The 16,338-nt window shown below is 49.1% G+C and overlaps 1 protein-coding gene across 6 annotated transcripts in view; it reads left to right on the forward strand.

The window, feature by feature from the left end:
- Positions 1–16,338, forward strand: part of Nipal3 (NIPA like domain containing 3) — a 42,027-nt gene that overhangs the window by 3,294 nt on the left and 22,395 nt on the right. For all 6 annotated transcript variants that reach the window (XR_008213542.1, XM_052715308.1, XM_052715306.1 and 3 more), the window contains exons 2-5: positions 219–568; positions 9,566–9,634; positions 11,545–11,716; positions 14,823–14,882. Coding sequence is in view for 5 of the 6 variants with exons in the window: in XM_052715308.1 (XP_052571268.1) it covers positions 470–568; positions 9,566–9,634; positions 11,545–11,716; positions 14,823–14,882 (400 nt within the window). In the remaining variant the exon portion in view is untranslated. The remainder of the gene's footprint in view (positions 1–218; positions 569–9,565; positions 9,635–11,544; positions 11,717–14,822; positions 14,883–16,338) is intronic.

Below are 16,338 nucleotides of genomic sequence, written 5' to 3' on the forward strand. Positions count from 1 at the left end.
TGTCCTGGAGGAGGAGAAGAAATGGGATGTCTAAGGGCCAGGGATAAAGCTTTTCAAGGAATATCTCTTTATTCAGAAGGTCAGAGGCCCGATAATCATGCCTTCAGGGTCCCCTTTGGGTGGCCAGTCATGCTTTGCGTGAAAAGCATTCTCAAGCAATGCAGTTGGGTGCTATGTCTCATGTGCATGAATTTTTCATGTCCTTCTCCACCACCCAGAGCTTGGCCAGAGTCAGAAGACACGCCCTCGCCCTTCTGCTTGGGAGAGACACACGAGCTGCCCCTTTCTTGGGGAACCTGAAGAGAAGGCTGTGAATCAAGCAAAAGAGCCCAGAGAACGCATTTTGCTGAGGAAGAGACCTGGGAGGCTGCTGGAAGGAGGTGGACCCTGGGAGAGATGGCTTCCAATCTGCACCCTGCCTAGCAGCAGCCCCAGCGCCCGGCCAGGCAAGATGTGCCACTAGACAGCCATGGACGGGGCCCACAGCGCAGGTCTGCAGCTGCAGCAGCTCCCACCGACCAGCAGCTCCATGAGCCTGAGTAGCAGCGAGGGCTCCTTCTCCTACAAGGCAAGCGCTTCACTTTCCTTTGGGAATTTTGTGGGTTTCTGACAAGAGGGACATAGGAGCTGGATGGCCTCACAGGTGTGTCCCGCGTCTGTATGCCAATCGCCAGCTGAGTCAGGCAGGTCCTCCACACATACAGTACAACCTGGAATCCAAAGAAAAGAAATGCTCATTCAAACAGATAAAAACAGGGCTGGGGAGATGGCTCAGGCAGGAGAGTGAGGTACTGGACAAGGGTGAGGGCCAGAGTTTGGATCCAGAACACTCATGTAAATGCCAAGCAATTTTGGTAGGCCGCCTATAATCCCAGGACACAGGAGGCAGAGACAGGGGAATCCCTGGAGCAAGCTGGCTAGCTAGACTGGTCAGGTCAGCCAGCTCTGAGTTCAAGCAAAAAACCTGGCTTCAATAAATGAGATGGAGAACAAGCGATGAGAACTCTGGAGGTTGACCTCTGACCTCCACACGCCCATGCACCTGCACACACACACACACACACACACACACACACACACACACACACACACACACACTGAAATAACATTAATAAAATAAATACAAATGTTGAAAAAAATAGGTGGAGACATATCTTAAATGCAGAATTTAAAAGGATACACTTCCAGTTAGGAGATTTGAGGTTTGTTTATTTTTTATTTATTTTTTTGTTTTGTTTTTTGTTTTTTTTCGAGACAGGGTTTCTCTGTATTGTTTTGGTTCCTGTCCTGGATCTCGCTCCATAGACCAGGCTGGCCTCGAACTCACAGAGATCCGCCTGGCTCTGCCTCCCAAGTGCTGGGATTAAAGGCATGTGCCACCACCGCCCAGCTTGTTTATTTTTTTTAATATTTGTTTTATTTTATGTATATGTATATATGTCTGTACACCATGCCCGAGGAAGTCGAAAGCAGTGTTTCCTCTGGATCTGGAGTTATGGATGGTTGTGAGCCAGCATATGGGTTCTGGGAAATGACCCCAGGTCCTCTGTAAGAGTAGTGCGTACTCTTAGCCACTGAGCCATCTCTCCAGTCTAGAAGATTTGGGTTTTAGTTGGAGAGCCTCTCTGTTCACGTCTTAGTCTACCTTGTTTTTTTCTAGTATTTTAAGACCTGGTGCCACATTGTTTAGAAGGTTTTGGATCTTGGTTGTTTCGGTTCCCCTTCTTGGTGGACTACTTCCTCATGGCACTGATGGTGGAATACTTCCCCGCAAAGCATGCTGCCAGAATGTCTGCTAGTCACCTGTTGAGCTGCTATATGGGAATTTGCATGACGGCTTCCCTGTTGGTGGGCACTCAGGGTGTTTAGAATATGGGATGAGATGAACTGTGAACATGACTGAGTGCCAACCCTGGTGCTCATCTCAGATTATTTCCTTGGGTGTGTTTCAGATTGTTTCCTATGAATAGGTAAAAGGTTTTAGCATCAGATTTCGGTGTTCCTAAACATATAAAGACTGGAATCGTTTTTAAAGCTTGTTGTTTTTTCTGAATTAGTTGGTTTCTTAGTTTCATTTCCTTTCACTGTGATAGAAGCAACTGCAGGGAGAAGCTCATAATTCCAAGTCACAGACCCTCATAGCAGGAGCTTGAGGGAGCTGGTCACATGACATCCATAATCAAGATCAGAAAGCAAAGGATGCATGCATGCTAGTGCTCAGCTCGCTATCTCCCTTTCCCCAGGACCCAAATCTAGGGAATGGTGCCACCCACAGTGGGCAGTTCTTCCCACATCAGTGAGCGTAAGAAGGTCTTCACAGACATGCCCTTGGGCCAACCAGATCTAGACACTCCTTCACTCAGACTCTCTTCCCAGGTGACTCTAGGTTGTGTCGAGTTGACAATTAACAGAGAACCATCACAGGGGCTGGAGAGATGGCTCAGTGGTTAGGAGCGCTTACTGCTCTTGCAGAGGACTCAAGTTCAGTTCCTAGTAGCCACATGGCAGATCCAGGGCATCCTGCTCCTCTTCTGACCTTCCACATGCATATATGTGGTGCCTGTACATATTCTCGGGTGCACACACATGCACATGAAATTAAATAAATACTTTTTTTTAAGATAACCCTCACAGTCGAGACTGATAACACCCTGGGCTGAAGGAGACTTAGAGATCATCGAACACTCTGATTTTATGGGAAATGGAGCCAAATGGTGGGAAGTGACATACTTGAGATCATGTAGCACACTGCTAGGAAGAACCACGACTTATTTTTAGCTCTGAGTGATGATAAGAATCTCGACAAGTCACGAGTGTTGAGCTTTCATTCTGCCCTAGTGCTGTGCCGAGTCCTTCGCGTGTGTTTTCCCAGGCAATTGTCTCATCGGCACTAAAAGGACACACATTTTTCCTCATTTGTAAAGTGGGGTGACAGTAATACCTGCCTCCTGGCCGTTAGGAGGAGCAAATGAACTCGGCCACATCAAGCTTGGACCAGTGACTAACATACAATGGCTCGCTTTCAGCAGGTGGCCGCCAGCAGCATTTCCGTCTCCTCTTTGGAGACAAGGAAACTGAGGCATGGGGTTATATGGTAGCATGTTCTAAACCACCTCACTGGCGTCTTGGCTTCTCAGCCAGTGCCCTCTCTCTGCTTTAACACACTCCTGATGACCCTGTCACCCTGTAGGCCAAGGCAGGTGCCAGGGAGAGACATAGGAAGAGAATGAAAGGGCTGGTTTCATTTTAATTCCATCCAATCGGTGAGGCTGGATACACCCGTGTGGGAGTCCTGAAAGTCTGCTCACTGTGGAGAGAGCAAGGACTGGCCGTGACATTCCTCAGTGATTCCATCCCACCTAGGTAGCTCCCATGCAGAGTTGGGTCTATTTCAAAGCCAAGGCGGTATGATTTTCTTGTTCTCTGATCTTTCCATGGAAGCCTGTCATTTCCATCTCCCTCGTGGCCACTACCATGTTCTTGGAGGAGGGATGGGTGATGTGCAGAACAGCTACAATGAAGATCGCGAGACCTGGGATCCAGCTCAGCTTCGTCCTCACATTTGATGTCAGACAAGTCAGGCGCTCTCTTTCAGTGCCTCAGTTTCTATCTTTGTCAAAAGACGGGCCAGAGTTTGTGGTGGTCCCCAGGCCTGGCTGGTTACCAGACATCCCTGGGGAGCTCTGTCTCAGCCTTGAACACATTTCTTTGCTTGCACCTCCCCCCCCCCTGCCCCACTGGGGTCTCTCTTTACAAATCCCGGTCCAGCAAACCTGGGCTAGGATCCTGGAGGCCGTGGTTTATAGAACAGCCTCGGTGGGTCAGCCTGTCAGCCTGGGCAGCTATGTGGATGGATGACAGATGCATCTTCCCTGGAGTCCAGGAGAGAAATGGGGAAGACAGGTCTCCACAAGGACTTGCCATTAAGAAAAAATGTGGCCGGGCGGTGGTGGCGCACGCCTTTAATCCCAGCACTCGGGAGGCAGAGCCAGGTGGATCACTGTGAGTTCGAGGCCAGACTGGTCTACAAAGTGAGTTCCAGGAAAGGCACAAAATTACAGAGAAACCCTGTCTCAAAAAACATAAAAAAAAAAAAAAAAATGTGGTTCTGGGCATAGTGGCACACTCCTTTAATTCTGGGACTTGGGAGGCAGAGGCAGGTGGATTTCTGTGAGTTTCAGGCCAGACTGGGCTACATAGTGAGACTCAGGTCTCACCAACAACAACAAAAAAAAAAAAAAAAAGAGGAAAGAGGGAAGGACAGAAGGAGGGAGGGAGGGCTAAGAGCAGAGTGTTGAGACCTCGAACTTTGGACTCAGACAGGCCCTAGCTTTGATTGATCTATCTTAAAACCTGGAAAAGTCACAGACCTGCAGGTCAGGCCAGAATCAGCCCTGTAGGGTAATTAGGAGGATGGTTGGAATGCCCAGAATGAGGAACCCCAAGCTGCATGAGTCATCCGTTTCTGCCTGGGAAACCCTACCATCCACCCAATTCCTTTATCACATGTTCCAACACTTCCCAATGGGAAATACAGGTCCTCTGTCCATAGTCAGTTAACAGACACAGCCATAAGCATCATAATAGCAGCTAGCGTGTGTTGAGCGTTGGCTGTGTAGCAGAGACTGTCCCAGGAAGTAAGTCTGTTATAACTTCACCTTACATATAAGGAAACTAGCACAGAGAAGTCCATTAACTTGCCTGAGGCCACACAGTCAATAGAGTCAGAAAAGCTGGAACTTGAATCATCTTCTCATCGCCGGGGTCCAGGGTCTTGGCCACCATTTTGTGCTGCTCATATTGTACCAGGCACTCAGCTAGGCTCCTTCTGTTCCCACTTCTGGTGATGAGTGTCGGGATGGCTGCTGCCACAAGGCAGGCAATACCTCATCTGTTAAAGACAGTGTCAGGGAGGTGGCCTGAAGCCAAGCTGCAGGTGTGGCAGAACCTGGTTCGCTGAGATGCGTTCTCTGGAATGCCAGCCACCCAAAGCGAGCCAGGATGCACCTTACCTGTTTACAGCTCCGGGCCCAAAGCATTGTGGGAGATCAGTTTACCCTCCAGCTGATGTCTGTGATGGTGGTCATATTTAAATGGAGACTGGTGGGAACAGACCTGAGGGGGACCTAGGCCACGGCATGTGAGCTGACTCACTTAGATGCCAATATCATAACATACAGGGATTGCCTCTTGGATGCAGCTGCCTTTCTGGAAACACTTCATTTTCTTTCAGAGTCATAGGGAGTTAAAAAAAAAAATCAGTTTGGATTAGAATATATCAGCTTCAGGGCCCTGTACCTTGTGGGAGAGCTGGGCTGCCCCTTGCCAGCCCACAGCACAGTGGTGCAGGGGGCAGCGCGGGGTGGGCACAGGAGAGCTTTAATTCCAGTACCTGGGAGGCAGGGGCAGGCAGATCTCTGAGTTCCAGGCCAGCCTGGTCTACAGAGGTGGTCTAAGACAGCCAGGGCTACACAAGGACACCCCGTCTCAACAAAACAAACAGACAAAAATGGACGATAATAAAGGTGAGCCCATTGGAGCCAGACTGGGCGGTACACTCAGGAGTGCGGGAGTGCAGGACCGGAAATTCAGGGTTGTCCTCAACGACATAATGAATTCAAGGCTACAGGAAACACTGTCTTTAAAAAAAATAAATAAATAAGTAAAAAGACATGAAGACAAACCATAGCAGTTGCTAGAGTCATTTTAGGACTTACTGCTTTGTGTGATGCTTCAGCTCCCTTTGGTGGAACATCATCATAGTGGGGTTTTTTTGTTTGTTTGTTTGTTTTTTCTTTTTTTTTGGTTTTTCGAGACAGGGTTTCTCTGTGTAGCTTTGTGCCTTTCCTGGAACTCACTTGGTAGTCCAGGCTGGCCTCAAACTCACAGAGATCCGCCTGGCTCTGCCTCCCGAGTGCTGGGATTAAAGGCATGTGCCACCACCGCCCGGTTCCATAGTGGGGTTTATAATCCGCTTTCATTTTAAAACCTGAAGGCGGAGGCCCAGAGACTTGAGGTCATTTTCCCCAAAGTCACACAGCAAGGAAGTACCCCACTCAGGACCCCACTCAGGTCTGCTGTCCTGAATCCATACAGGAGCAGAGAGAAGTGTTTTTGGCCTCTCCATTGTCTCCCTGATACTGAGGTTGCCGGGAGCTTGCAGCCGTGACGTGAAGCAGTCTGAAATGTCACTGCCTCTGTCCAGTGGTGCCCTTCCAGGTTTCACTTTGAGGACACTTTGGTCCAGAGGTCTCACTGAATAAATAAGGGGGACTCCTGGCTTATGCCACATGAGTGGGGCACCCTTTCATTCTACAGGTGTCTCCATTTAGGTAGTATAGGGTTATCCTAAACATAAGGCTCATTGCTACTTCCCACCCCAAAATTATAGGGGAGCAAAGTGTCCTGGCTTGAGCTGGCCTCTGCTAGCCATGCATGGGCCTGAGCTGTGCCTCTGGCCTGGTCTCGTGCCTCCTCAGGTAATGTCCGTGAGAAGCCATGCCTGGCAGCATTTGCCTCACTTCAACTCTCTGCTGGAAAGCTGGGAGCCTGTTGAGGACTGAATGTGGCGTGGCCCCAAACTACTCGCCCCTCCGAGGTGATAGGTTCTCAGGACACACAGATAGCCCAGATGAAGCCATAGCCTTAGCCTCCACCAGGCAGTTTGGACCACACATCCCTCAGCTGAGACCTGCTTGTCACCTTAAGGGCCATGTCTGTATTCCAAGTTCCTAAGAGTCAGTGTTAGCCATACACTTGGTACGTCTCACTGTGAATAGTCCCCACAAGGACCAAGGATGACGCTTCAGTGACTGAGGGAGCTGCTGGGGGTCCAGTGAGGAAGCCATTGGCCATGCTTCAGAACTAGAGTCCTGTCGTCCAGCTCTGAGTCTGCAGGAGGAACTTCAGGCAGGATCCTTCTTGGCTCTGAATGCTTCGTGCCAAGCCCTGAGGGCAGCTGGTGAATGTGTGTTCAAACTGTGTAACCCCTGGGCGGTGGCAGCTGTCCATGACTTTAAATGTTCATAAAACTAGACCACGCTTCACTTCACAAGGGTTCAGGGGGCATAATTAGCGCTGATGAGGCCCTTGGAGACACTCAGATCCGAGGGCCTCAGTGATGTCTGCTGTTATTCACCATGTCTGTCTGTAACCGGCTATTAGACGTTAAGATTAACGTGCCGCAAACGACTTGAGCAGACTCAGCTGCCTGCGTCAGCACCAGAGTGGAGTACTTACACAGCGCCCCACCCCTGCCCTGGGTTCCTTCTCACCTTCTGAATCAACTCCTCAGAGAGCACCCTGGAGACCACGTGGGGCCAGCCTTCTTATCAGGAGACCAGAAGTCCCACTTCCAATCCCAGGCCCTCCTGTCTGTACCCTGGTCGGCTTGTGTCACCTCTCCAGAGCTCACTCTATTCATCCGTGAGCTTCCAGCTTCTGTGCTGAGATTAAAGTGGAACACTACCTCTTAGAGCTGCTTGGAGGTGTTTGCCGTTTGATTAGTTTGGGGGTTTGGGTTTGGTTTAGCTTGGTTTGGGGCTTGTTTTTGTTTTTGCTTCTTATTTATTTTGGGGTGTGTGTGTCTGTCTGTATCTGTCTATTTGTCTGTCCGTCTGAGTGTATATATGTGCACCATGTATACTCAGGAGTCCTCAGAGATCAGAAGAGGTATTAGGGAATCCCTGGAACGAGCTACAAGTTTGTAAGCTGCCATGTGGGTGCTGGGAATCAAACCTGGGTCCTCTGCAAGAGCACCAAGTGCTCTGAACCACTGAGCCCTCTCTCCAGCTCCTTAAGTATTTTTTGTTTTTTTATGTCAAGGTCTTGCCATGTAGCCCCGGCTAGTCTTGAACTCACTATATAACCAAGGATGGCCCACTTCCCTGAGACTGAGATCATCAGTGTGTCCACCACCAAGCACAACTCTCCTAGGGTTGTATGTGGCCCACAGGGAATGTATAGAGAGGGCCTCCCCATCATCACGGGTGAGCACTCTGTGAATGCCAGCTTTGATGGGGCCTCCCCATCACGTGTGAGCACTCTGTGAATGCCAGCCTTGACCAGGCCTCCCCATCATGTGTGAGCACCCTGTGAATGCCAGCCTTGACCATTAGAACCCTTCACTGTGAGAGGTTCTGATGCGTAAATTCTTTTGTCCTTGTGGGTTTTTCTAGTTTTCACTTCTCCATTCCTTCTCATCAGCCCTCCCTGAAATGGCATTGGCATGTCTGTGTGGCAGGAGGCTTTCCTCTTCTTTAGCTCTAACTTCCCCTTGGCATGAAACAGCACCTTCTCATGGGCCTCGTTCTTTTAGCCAGTGGGCCATCAAAGGACGGCATGGTCTCTGTGTGACGGGAATGGTGGCCCAGTTACAAGTTGAACCCTATGAAACCATCGTATTTCTCTGTCAGAAACAGTCGGGACGGGCCTTGGGAGATGGCTCAGCAATTAGGAACACTTGCTATTCTTGTGGAGGGCCTGGGTTCGGTTCCCACTCAAGTACGTACACATAAATAAAACTTTAAAATGGTTACCTGGAGCTGGAGCTGCAATTTAGGTGATAAGGCACTTGCTGACCTTTTAAACAGGATGAGTGCAATATGCCTGACAGAGAAGTATGTCCACAGCATGTTGCTGACCTTTGAAACAGGATGAGTGCAATATGCCTGACAGAGAAGTATGTCCACAGTATGTTGTATGCATCAGTGCTGTGCTGGGAGTGGGGTGGGAGGCTGGAGGCTTCAGATCCCCAGGAGCTAGAGTCAATTGTGAGCTGCCTCAAATGGATGCTGGAAAGGGAACTTTCAGAACGTTATGCACTCTTAAGCATGGAGCCCTCTCTCCAGCCCCATGGTTTTATGGCTTTTGAGATAACATCTCATAAAGATGACCTTGACTCTTTTTTTTTTTTTTTTTGGTTTTTCAAGACAGGGTTTCTCTGTGTAGCTTTGCGCCTTTCCTAGAACTCACTTGGTAGCCCAGGCTGGCCTCGAACTCACAGAGATCCGCTTGCCTCTGCCTCCCGAGTGCTGGGATTAAAGGCGCGCGCCACCACTGCCCAGCAACCTTGACTCTTAGTCCTCCTGCCTCTACCTCCTAAGTGCTGGGATGACAGGTGGTCACCACATGCTGCTCTTAATTATCCTATCATAAATATATGTTGAGTAATTCTTTTTATTTAAAAAACAATAGCATGCCAGGGAACCTGAATCTCATGGCTAGGGTGATATAAATGAGTTTTGCGTTGATTAAATAACTGAAAAGTCCCCACTGATGCTGGCTGTTGGGGAGTTCTTGCTGAACTGTCAGGACAGGAAGACTTCCCTGGCAAGATGGTAGGAGCCGCAGCGTGCATTTCTCTCATCCACACTGGTTTCTACACATTGCCTGTCTGTACAAGCCGGGTGATGCCCAGGTGGTGAGACTCCAACGTCGGGTCTGGAGGAGAGAGTGTGGGCCTCGTCCTGGTTTTGTTTGGGGGCAGACTGCTGGATATCACGTGAGTCCTGGGACCCCTTGGCTTAAGTGCCACTCACATCCGTTCTGTGACCCTTCCTTCTAGGAAAACTTAATTGGCGCTCTCTTGGCGATTTTCGGGCACCTCGTGGTCAGCATCGCCCTTAACCTGCAGGTGAGTCTCAGATGCCAGCGCTGTCCCAGGCGGAGGAGCAGCGCGGGTGAACCAGGTCTGCTGTCTGCTCTCTGAGGGGGGGACCCTGTCTGCTCCCTGAATCTCTCTGCAGTCCTACTTCCCCTGCCCATACCCGCCAGGCTCCCATAGGTCAGAACCTCCAGTTTTATATGTGTGCACACGTGTGGGCACCTGCATATGGAACCCAGAGATCAAAGGCGAGTACCGTCCTCAATCGCTCTCCACCTTATTTATTTTTTAAGATTTGCTTTACTTTGAATTGTGTGTCAGCAGTGGGTGTGTGCACACGAGTACAGGTGCCTCCGGAGTCCAGAGGCATCAGATTCCCCTGGGGCTGGAGTTGTGGGCGGTACCTGAAGTGGGTGCCCAAACTCGGGTTCTCAGGCAGAGCAGCACTACGCTTAACTGCTGACTGGTCTCTCCAACCCCACCATATTTTTTTGAGACAAGGCCTTTCATTGAACCTGGAGCTTAATGACTGCAAGACCAGCTGGCCAGCACACCACTTCCTGTTTCTCCCCAGTGCTGGGATTTCAGGCAGCCACTGCCACACCTGGCTTTTTACATGGATGGTGGGATCCAAACTCATGCTTGTACAGCAGACGCTTCTCTGATAGTGCCATCTCCCCAGCCGAGCCCCTGGCCTCTAGCAGTGGAGTGACATCTTGACCACAGGCCCCGGTCTTGTCTCACACCGCCCTGTGCCTCCAGCTGCTGGGATCATCGTGGTACCGTCACCTTCAGCTCTGATTCCAGTACTGTGGATGCCTCAAGTCTCGGGGACAGGGGCTGCCACAGTTGCCGTAGAGCCCCCACAGCGCCTGGCCTGGCCTGGCCTGGCGGTGGCCACAGCTGTGCTGTGGAGCAGGCTGGCAGCTTGAGGAGCTTCCCCTGAGGTCCAGGGAACTGGTACACATGTGTCCCAAGAGACAAGAGTGTCCCCATGCTAGTGACAACAGGAATCAGTGGGTAAATGTCCTCTGTTAGATTTCTCAGAGGTTCTCCAAGGCCCTGAGCTCTAGGCACAGTGGCACATGCCTGATATCCCCAAACTCAAGAGGTGGGGGTGGGAAGATTTCAATTTCTTTCTTTCTTTCTTTCTTTTTTTTTACATTTATATTTGTGAGTGTTTTGTCTGTCTTTATGTCTGTGTACCATGTGTGTGCCTATGGATGTCAGAAGAGGGGATTGGATCCCCTGGAACTGAAGTAATGGATGGTTGTGAGTCACAATATGGGTGCCAGGAACTAAACCCGGCTTCTCTGGAAGAGCACCATGTGCTCTTAACCACTGAGCCATCTCTCCAGCCCTGAGGATTGAAATTTGAAGACCAGATTGGGCGACATGAGACAGTGTCTCAAGGAAAAGAGAGGGGCTGGAGGATAGCTTAGTGGGTGAAGTACTTGCCTTGCAGGCCTGAGGACCCGAGTTCAATTCCCTGAGCCTCTGTAAAAACAGCAGTTGTGGTGGTGTGCATTTATAATCCAGTGCTGGGGTGGCAGACAGGTGAATCACTGCGACTCACTGGCAAGCCAGCCTAGGCTACTTGTCAAGCCCAGGCCACCAAGTCACTCTGTCAAAAACCATGGTGAAAGATTGTTTTCTCTAGCCTACATACACACACATACACATGCATGCATGCATGCACAAATGCATACCCATATACATGTAAACATGCAGCCCCTACACACATGTGCATGCATATCTATATACATGTGAATATGCACACACACATGCCAATTTCCAGGTCCCTCCCACATCTCCCCCAAACCCAACTCAGGGCCCCATGTATGGTTTTCAAAAGTGGAGCATCAGCTTGGGTTACTTAGTCAGAGCCTTTGATTTTCTCCAAACATCTGGTCTAATTGCATTCCTTCTTGGACTTGTAGAAATACTGCCATATCCGCCTGGCAGGCTCCAAGGACCCCCGGGCCTACTTCAAGACCAAGACATGGTGGCTGGGACTGCTCTTGCTGCTGCTAGGCGAGCTGGGCGTGTTCGCCTCCTATGCCTTCGCCCCGTTGTCCCTCATCGTACCCCTCAGTGCCGTCTCAGTAATAGGTAAGCCCCTGCCTTCTCTTCACCCAGAATCATCTGTGTGGCCCAAGTGCCACCATGAAGCTCAGAGCACTCACATTCAAAAACCACTCTTGGGGCCAGGCAGTGGTGGCGCACACCTTTAATCCCAGCACAGCCAGGGCTACACAAAGAAACCCTGTCTCAAAAAAAAAAAAACACAACACAAAACTACTCTTGGCAGCTGGAGAGGTGGCTCAGCAGTTAAGAGCACTGACTGTTCTTACAGAGGACCCAGGTTCGATTCCTAGCACCCACTTGGGGGCTCACAATAGACTGTAACTCCAGTCTCAGGGGATCCGATGCCCTCTTCTGGCCTCTGCAGACGCTGCATGCATGTGATACACGGCCATATATGCTGGTCAAACACCCATCCAAAAAAACCAAGATTAAAAAACAAAGCATTCTTGTGGCCATCAATTTGAGAGGGAGTGAAGCAGGGGACATGGAAAGGGCTTAGGGAAGAAAGGGAAGAGGGAAAGTGATGTGATTATATTTTACTTTAAAAATTTTTAAAAATAAATGCTGATAAAAAGAAAACAAGGGGCTGGAGAGGTAGCTCAGAGGTTAAGAGCACTGACTACTCTTCTAGAGGTCCTGAGTTCAATTCCCAGCAACCACATGGTGGCTCACAACCATCTGTAATGAGATCTGGCACCCTCCTCTGTATACATAATAAATAAATAAATCTTTAAAAAAAAAACCAATGACAGTAAGATGCTTTGGCAATAGCATCTGGCATCCGCGTCACACATGGCCCAGCTCTGAAGCACCCTGCTGGGCTTCCTTCTTCCTACCTTGCACCCATTTTACAGATGCAGGAAGTAAGGCACACATCACATAGTCACTCAGTAGCAGGGCTGGGATATGAGCCAGGGTCTCCACCTCCAGACCGTGTTTAAGATTCAGAACCTTTTTTTTAGAATTGTTTTTATGGCCACTTGCGAAAGGAAGTTAAGCCTTGATCTAAACGTCTTCACACTAACAAGGCATACTAAACTCTCATCTGTTCACCATTCTGCACCTCTGAGAAGCACTCATTCATGCTCAGATCTTTCTCCGTCATCCTGGCCAGTCACATGCCATCATTACCTCTCCCACCTGTCCTTTTCCCATGATTTCCACATCAGAGCACCTGAACCGACCAAAGATGAAAGAACTTTAATGCCCCAAGGTCACACATAAAATCCAATTCTCATAGAGACAGATAGATGAGCACACAGTCACCTACTGTGCCCAGGAGCTGGAACAGTGGACTCATCTAGAATGTTTCCTTCATGTTGCTAGCCCTTCTCTGCCTGGCTCTCCCCTGCTCTCAGAAAAACAGTGAATCTTGGCATCTTACCTCTCCTTGAATTCAAGGTCCTCTTTACCACAGGCGGGCCTGTGCATGACGCAAATTGATCAAAGCTTTCGGACCTCAGGATTCTCTGTTCTGCAGGCAGCCATTACTAATTATAAGAAACTGGAAAATGGGAAACTTGATTGGATTTCCGAATCGCCCTTTGTTGAGCAGAGCTGGTGACCTGGCGGTCTGCAGGAGCAGTGCTGAGTTTTTTCCACCAAGTATCTTTTCTGTTAAGTGTTGGGGATGAAACCCAGGCCCTTGTGCCTGCTGGGCAAGTGCCCGCCTCTTAGCTACCAGGCCAGACCAGTATTTTTTCTTTTCCCGGTGGTTTTTTCTAGAGTGGTTTGAATGTCTCTGGTTAAGGCGAGGTCTTTGGCCATCTGCATCTTCTCCTGTTGTCCTCTGGACTGTGTCCTGCATTCAGGCCACCACCGAGCCCCATCGATAGTTAGATTTACGTCCTTGTCTCTGTTCTGTCCACTGTTGGGGTCCCTAAAAACCTCTTGGAACCTTCATTCACAGCGGGGAATAAGTGACTGAGGGGCCAACGCTGTAAATATTAGTCTTTGATTTTGAATAAGTAACCAACTTTAAACTTAGAGGCTGAGAGCTGGGATGCAAAATGATGGCCCTAGTCAGTACCAGGTTCTGGTTTTGATGCCCAATGCAATAATGAATAAGTAGGGTGAATTGTGGCAAGATTTGGGGGTCAGCCAGTCACTGGAGGTTAAGAAGCTCCTTGAGCTTCCGAGGTCACCCTATAAGAAATATACTTAACATAGTAACAGCTCATCCGTTGACTACTTAGGACTTTTCCATCAATGTTCCAAGTACTTCAATAACAAGAATCGTTTTATTATGAGCATTTACTGTACACTAAATGATTTGCATTTAGAATCTTATTGCCCTACAACTCAAAGAAGTAGTAGTTTTCAGTGGGGTTTGTGGACCGATTCCGGGGTGGGGGGGGAGTGAGAAGAGAAAACGAGATGGAGATAGGAGTGATCACTGAGACGGGAGAGAAGGGCCTCTCACTCAGATTGCTGAACTGTATGGTGTAAATGCATCTGCTCTTCCGCTTCCGTGGCCAAGTTCAAGCCCCCTGTGGCCGCCTGAATATGTGACAGCAAGTTGGTGCAGCCAGACCCAGAACACCATCTCACAAAGTAGAAGACTGTTACTCAGGAAGTGACCTACCCAGGGTCACACGGCCAGGAGAGGCTGAGCTGGGCTAGTAATGGAGTAATTCACAGTGGCTGCCAGCCCTGCCTGTGAGGTCGGTCACAGGAGTTTAAGTTGTGACCCTGCAATAGTCAGAGTAAGACAAGCACCATGCGGGAGGTAGGACACAGCAGAAGAAGAAGAAAGGCTCTGGTCCTGAGTTCAAATCTTGCGTTTTCATATCAGCTTCACCTCTTTTAACCTCAGGATCCCCATTTATCAAATAAGACTAACGGCAGCCCCCACCTCTAAGGTTGAGCATGCCAAAAATCACACGTGGAAATTGCCTCCTGCACAGTGGGCACTCAGGGCCCAGGACCCTGGCTTATGAGAAATCCCACAGAAGGCTCTAGAAAGGTCCTCTCTCCCGGATGGGAGTGGCTGAGGCTGAAGGAGACCAAGTTCTAAAAATCTCTGGGGGCATGTGCAAGAGGCTCCATGCAAACGAGCCCCCCAGAGGGCGTGGGTGGGTAAGCCACCCCTCTGCCTGGCAGCAACCTCACTGTGCTTGGCCTTTTCCAGCGAGCGCCATCATCGGAATCATATTCATCAAAGAAAAATGGAAGCCGAAGGACTTTGTGAGTAAGTCTCTGCCAGAGCCAGCCCAGCCCCGTGGACAGGTCCTCCACCTCCCACTCCCCTTTGGGTTCCGTGGTCCTGGGAATGAATGTGAAGTGCCCCCAGCCTGGCTATGCGTCACAGTTGTGTCTGTGGCCCTGTTGAAGATTGGCCTTTCTTCATTCCCTTCCGTCAATACTGATTGAGCCTCTCTTGTTGGGGTTTTAGAAAACCTAACAAAAACACACCTTCCCTGAGTTTTAAAGCCATGGGAGTCAGACCTAGGAGGCCAGAAACTCTGCTTCACTGTAAATAAAGGCAGAATTTGAGCCTGCAGCCCAGTGAACCTGCTCACAGTCCCCCCGAAAGATTCCTCCAGCTCAGCTAGACCTGGGCCTGGCCCCCTCACCCCAAGGAAACATCTGGGTTTACAGGGTAAAGGTATTGGCCTGGAAGTATCGTCTCACATTATTTAGAAGCACAGAAGGGAGAAAAAGAGATCCAAGTTGCCATTTTTTTTTATAGATAATTTTTTTTATAGATAATTCTAACCAACTGGGAAACATGGACCCATAGATCAAGGGGCATCAGTGTTTCATTAATTGAGGTCCCTCCACTGGAAACCAAGAAAGTTTTAAGATTTTTAGAATGATGTTTAAGGGAGTGAATGTGCACAAAGCACATGATAAGCACATGTGAAGATACCATGATGAACTCTCCCCCATAACATTATAAGCATGATATCATATACCTGTGATTTCATACAGGTGGCATACAAATACACATGCATACACGTAAATAAAAATAAATCTTTAAAAAATGGGCTAGAAAGATGGCTCAGTGGTTAAGAGCCCTGGCTGCCCTTACAGAGGACCCGGGATTTGTTCTTAGCACCCACATGACAGCTCACAACCACCTGTAACTCCATGCAGGCAAAACACCCATATAAATAGAATAAATTTTAAAAAGTTTTGTAGAAAATTAATCAAATCAAGTAAGTAAACAAATTAAACACACACATATTAAGGGGACCTGGAGAGATGGCTCAGTGGTTAAGAGCACTTGGTGTTCTTTCAGAGGACCTGGGTTCAATTCCCAGGACCCACATGCTGAATCACGACTGTCTATAACTCCAGTTCCAGATCTAATGTCCTCTGACCTCCAAAAAGCACCAGGCACTCATCAGTGCACATACATGCAGGCAAATCACTCATACACATAAAAATATACAAATAAAGCTGAAGAGAACACATTAAGGAAGGTTACTCTTTTCAAGTAAAGAACAACCAAAAATACAAGTGGTGCCAGGCGCCTGACACAGGCTGAGTTAAGGTTTCTGTTGCTATGATGAAATGCCACAACCAAAAGCAAGTTGGGGAGCAAAGGGTTTGTTTGCCTTTCGCTTTCACATCCAGAGTCTTTCACTGAAGGAAGTCAGGACAGGAACTCAAACAGAGCAGGAACTTGGAGGCAGGAGCTG

The sequence above is a fragment of the Peromyscus californicus genome, unplaced genomic scaffold (genome assembly GCF_007827085.1).
Source record: "Peromyscus californicus insignis strain IS unplaced genomic scaffold, ASM782708v3 Scaffold_5__1_contigs__length_169319896, whole genome shotgun sequence".
NCBI lineage: Eukaryota > Metazoa > Chordata > Mammalia > Rodentia > Cricetidae > Peromyscus > Peromyscus californicus.